The sequence below is a fragment of the Corvus brachyrhynchos genome, unplaced genomic scaffold, assembly GCF_000691975.1.
Source record: "Corvus brachyrhynchos isolate BGI_N302 unplaced genomic scaffold, ASM69197v1 scaffold175, whole genome shotgun sequence".
In the NCBI taxonomy this organism is placed as follows: Eukaryota; Metazoa; Chordata; class Aves; order Passeriformes; family Corvidae; genus Corvus; species Corvus brachyrhynchos.
This window is the reverse complement of record NW_008238448.1, coordinates 155,222-160,429: the sequence shown is the minus strand read 5'-3', so window position 1 is coordinate 160,429 and position 5,208 is coordinate 155,222. Positions and strand designations below refer to the sequence as shown.

The window sequence follows — 5,208 nt, the reverse complement described above, 5'->3', positions numbered from 1 at the left end:
CGCCGCCTGTCTCTGCCCGCAGGACCTGAAGCGGTTCCTGTACAAGAAGCTACCGAGGTAACGCGGGGCGGGCGGCGAGGGCCATCCAGTGCCAACCCCCTGCCATGGGCAGGGACACCTCCCACTAGACCAGGTTGCTCAGAGCCCCATCCAACCTGGCCCTGAATACTGCCAGGGTGGGGTATCCACAGCCTTCCTGGCTAGCCTGTTCTAGTATCAGAGTAAAAAAATTCTTCCTAATATCTAACCTAAATTTCCCGGTTTTCAATTTGTACCTATTACTCTTTGTCCTGTAACTGCAGTTCCTGATTAAGAGTCGCTCTCCAGCTTCTCTGTAAACCCCCTTCAGACACTGGAAGGTTGCTATGAGGTCTCCACTCAGCCTTCCCTTCTCCAGGCTGAACAGCCCCAACTTCCTCAGTGTGTCTTCATAGGGGAAGTGCTCCAGCCCTCTTATCAACTTCATGGCTTCCTCTGGACTTGCTCCAGCAGTTCCATGTCCTTCTTTTTATTGGGGCCACCAGACCTGTACTACCTGTACTAAACAGAACAATGCTGAATTAGTGAAGACATCACTTTTTTTCAATGTTTTCCCCTTCCTTGCACATTCGTTCACACAAAAAAATCTTTTCTACTAATTACTGTGTTTTTTAAATGGTGTCTCTTCTTTTTTTCTTCCTTTTTTTTTTTCTCCTAGTGTTGAAGGTCTTCATGCTATTGTAGTCTCAGATAGAGATGGTGTGCCTGTTATCAAAGGTAACCTCAGCTTCTCACTGTGCTCTAGCTGAAATCCTGATTGAACAGCAGGGGGTGGAGAAGTACAGAAAAATTTTCATGGTTATTCCAAATAACTGAATATCCCAAGTGGTAGAATTAAATTGGACTTTTATTTAAAGTTCAGTAGTTGATTATATACCTCTTTAAATATGTCCTTTTGTTTGTGCCCTCAGTAATTGTAGTTCATGGAAGTTTTCCTCAGTGATAGGGGTTTGGAGTGCTGTAAGGTCCTTGTATCTTCAAGTCCCTCACAGGCATTGATACTAAGTAGTAGACAGATAGCTTGGCAGTGTTTTGTTGGCTGGGTTGGTCTGTGCTCAGAAAGAGTTGTATCCAGCTCTATCATGTTTAGTTGCGTTTTTTTGGTACTCTAGTTTTTATGTTCTGCAGTCCTTGTTTCAGATGTTTTCAGGTTGTGAGTACAGTAGTTTAGGGATACAAAGATTCAAGTATTGCGGATTTATTTTGCTTAATGCCCCAAAGTATTGAAACACTCAGCAGAACTTGCACATCTTCACCTGTTTGCACTCAAGTGATTGTATGGCAGTAATCAGTTCAAAGGCTGGAATGGGTGTAGTGAAGGACATGGAAACAAAGGGACATCAGCACAGGCTGTTTATCCTAAAGGAAAAGACTTTTCCTAGGAAGGATGCTGGTATAATGAGCTTTGATCATACACAGAGCATTAAATGATGTACTGCTCATGAAGACTGTCTTGTGTTCCTGTGGGAGCACCTCAGATGTGTTGCGTGTTCCCCAGCAGCAGATCAGCTTTTGGCAGAGCACTAAGCTGGATGGGGGTTTGGGATGCAGTCAGAGACACCATGTAGAGATAAGGATTTTCTTGTTTTGTTCTAGTTGCCAATGATAATGCTCCAGAACATGCACTGCGACCTGGCTTTCTGTCCACCTTTGCCCTTGCCACAGATCAGGGCAGTAAATTAGGACTCTCTAAAAACAAAAGTATCATCTGCTATTACAATACATACCAGGTGAGTAATGTCAGTGTGCCTTGTCCTCAGTGACTTGAGCTGTTCCTACATTACATTGAGCAAGAGAAAGAGGGTTGTTTAATCTCCTTAAGTTGTTTAAGGTGCATTTTCACTAGGCTGCTGTTGAAGTAATTGTGGTTTATTTCTTACACAGCTTAAATCATGAAGCCAAACTTTCACACTATTTATTAAACTTCTTATATTTCTCAAAACTTGAGATTTCCTGGTTGAAAATGGGAAAGTGTTCTGAACAGGTAGTAATTGTGAATTTGCAGTGTTGCTCATATAGTCTTATGAATCTGTTATGAAGGCTTTATGTGCTCTTTTATAAACAGTGTTTGTTTATAATTAGGGACACCTAATATTAATTAAGTGCATGCAGCCTACTTCATAGCTAATCTTGCTGTCAGTATGGCTTTGAGGTAAGAAAGCTTTGAAATACACTCACATTTTTCAAAAACTGATTATTTGTGTCCAGAAGCCCATCATCTACTGCATTTCTGCTCCTTCATGAGTTCTGGTGGTCTTGAGAGCTTTTTATTGTGACTGCAGTAAACTGACCAGCTGTTTAGCCTACAGTGTGTCAAGCTTTGTTTGGAAAATAAATGGGTGAATGAGTTAGTTTGCACACATTAATACATTGCTTTGATTCTCTTAATGCATCTAGCTTGCTGTTGTGCCCAAGGTGCCAGTTCCCTGTTAATAGAAGAACAGATACTTCTGTACAGGGAACAGTATTGTAGAAAAATAAAGCTGCCTGCCCTCCTGTTTCCTGTGGGGGGTGTGGTACTCTGCAGGGGTTGCAGCTGAGGTAGAGTTCTGGTGGACAACACACTATAGAATGTGGAGGCAGAGGGAAATGCCAGGTTCTCCATGTGCCGCTCCGTGTACTGTAGCGTAAGTTCTGTTGGTGTTTTTAACCCTGAATCTTAAGAAATAGATACACAAATGCTTTCCATATAAATTCTTTCTGAAACAAGCAGCCTCCTCAGTTTAAAGGACAAACAGGAGCAAGAGCCACAGAGGTGGCTTTCCAGTGTATCAGAGCCCTGACATCAAACATGTGTTAGCTGCTGGCTGAGCACTTCTCTCTCCTTGCAGGTGGTGCAGTTCAATCGCTTGCCTTTGGTAGTGAGTTTCATTGCCAGCAGCAATGCCAACACAGGTAGGTCTTCTCATTTATTTTAAATATTGCGCTATTTTAAGGCCCAAGTATTTTAATAATTGAAAATAAATTCCCTGAATTCACTTCAAGCTATATTAACTTTGCTCCTGCTGTGAATTTTGTCGGCATATTGTGAAGGTGAGAAGGAAAAGGTGTGAGTCAAAATTCACAGATTTTAGGTGGCTTGCTGAAGTTGTTAATTCTTCTAGAAGCATATTTCTCCTGTGATTAACCTCGCTCTTGCTGCACTGGCAGGTACTGTGCTGTACAAAACAGCTGTTCAGTCCCTTTCTCTCAGTCCAGTTAACATTCTGCAGGAACATGTGCAGATTTGTCTTCAGTTCTGTGGGATAGGGAAATCCTTCAGCCAGACCCTAGCCTTGCTCATGAGGGCATTGGCTAATGAATATGAGCAGAAGGGATTTCATTCTGGCACAGCTGCCTGGGCCTCAGCAGCTATGGGAAGTGGCAACACAGTAGTGGGGGAGAGGTGTGCTGCACTGGGTGCCTCTTTTAGTGCCAGGGGCTTTAGACACCCTGCCTGGGGGTGCTCCCCACTGTTCACAGGAAAATGAGTGGCTCACATGGGACATTTCAGGCTTTGAAAAACACTGCCTGTGACCCGGGAGGGGGAGAGAGCTGCGGGCTTTGGAGAGAGGCTTCTCAGTGATGTTGTTTGATGAAATATTCTGTCTCTTCTCTCTTTCCAGGGCTGATTGTAAGTTTAGAGAAGGAGCTCACACCCCTGTTTGAAGAACTGAGGCAGGTTGTTGAAGTTTCTTAGCCTGATGGTATAGCCAGAGTGCAGCATTCCTCTGCAGCCCAGTGGACAGAAAGATTCAATAATCATCAGTCAAATAACACATCTCGGAAGAAATACCACAGCTCCTTAGTATACTAAGTAAGAGTAAATTGTACATAGTACTGAATCTGAAAAGATCTACTAGAGTGTTGTAGGTGGATGTGACTTTAGGCCATGCTTCTTGTATTGTGCAGTACTGGAGAGCCCACCAAAATAGCTCCCATGGAGTTTAGCTCAGCCAGCTGAGCCAGGTCGGCGCGATGCCCTTGGCTCAAAGGAGCAACCCCCAGATCTCTTGCTTTACAGGGCACCAGGCACATGGCAGGGTGTGTCCTCAGGCCGGCCACCACTATGTGTGGGAAAGCAGACCAGGTGGAGAGAGTGAGCAGAGATGTGGTTGGAGGCATTGCGAGGGCATGTGTTAGCGGTGATGTGTTGGTACAATCAGTAATGTCCCAGCTTTCTTACACGGGTGGTACTTTGGCAAGGGAGTGCTACTAATCTGGATGCTAGCTGCATCCTGCTTCCACTAGGAAGAAAGCTGTTTCTATAAAAGCTGTTGCTTTAGGGATTTTTCATGATGCCTAGCTAAAAGCACCCAATGTCTCACTTCTTCATGGGTTTTTTTGTGTAATATGGTTGTGAAGATCTCATGTCTCATAGTCTTTGTGTGGGTTCATCACTGGTGACACTCTCAGCTTATTTACCCTTAGGTTTTCTTAAGCAAATAAATATAAATAAAATACAGTATTTTTAAATGACAGAGCCTGGTCCACTCTTCTGTTGCACTGTAATACCCCACAGCACATCTGCTTGTCTATAGAGAGAACAAGTCTCTTAATTGTTTGTAAATGTCCAAAATCCGTGAATTTACAGGCTGAAAACTAACCAGTGTGTCTCTCAGTTGGGCAGTAATGATACAGAGTCCTAGGGCAGTGCAGAGATCCTATTGCTGGGGGTCAGTCCTGTGCTCTCAGCCCCACCCCGTTGTTCCCTTCCATGTCCCCTTGTGACAGCTGCCAAGCACTGCGGGTCTCTGCCCCAGGCTGGGAAAGAGGATGCCGTGGTCCCTTGTTCACACCTCATCCACCTTTGGTGCATCAGGCAGGATGGGGGGGAAACAGCGGTGCTGGAAATGACAACTGGGAGTTCTTGGCTCAAAAAGAGAATACAGCTTGTCAGTCAACCCTTTTCCATTTAAACTAAGCTGGAATGGGACTTCTGTTGCTGGTCATTACAGAAGCAGCTGGAAAGTGTGTGTATTTCTGGCAAAATATGTTTGTGCTCCAGCAAATGCCTCCCTTTGCTGTTTGCTGCTGCTCAACCCATCTGTCTGCGACAGCTTCCACAGCCACCCAACTGCTGTTTCTTTCACTGGCTTCAGTTTGTGACACCATGTGCTGAATAATGTCTCCAGTGTTTTGTGAGGCAGCCTGTTGGTGTGAAAAAGGGAAGGCTGCATTTGTGGTTTC

General features: G+C 44.5%; 1 protein-coding gene across 1 annotated transcript; it reads left to right on the top strand.

Annotated features, from left to right (window-relative positions):
* Position 1: 1 nt before the first annotated feature.
* On the top strand, positions 2 to 4,499 carry LAMTOR3 (late endosomal/lysosomal adaptor, MAPK and MTOR activator 3; the record flags this gene model as incomplete). The annotated part of the gene is made up of 5 exons (XM_017736727.1): positions 2 to 57; positions 698 to 756; positions 1,636 to 1,769; positions 2,871 to 2,934; positions 3,645 to 4,499. Coding segments are annotated over 5 exons (387 nt in total), but the record flags the coding sequence as incomplete, so codon positions are not given.
* Between the last annotated feature and the right edge of the window lie 709 nt (positions 4,500 to 5,208).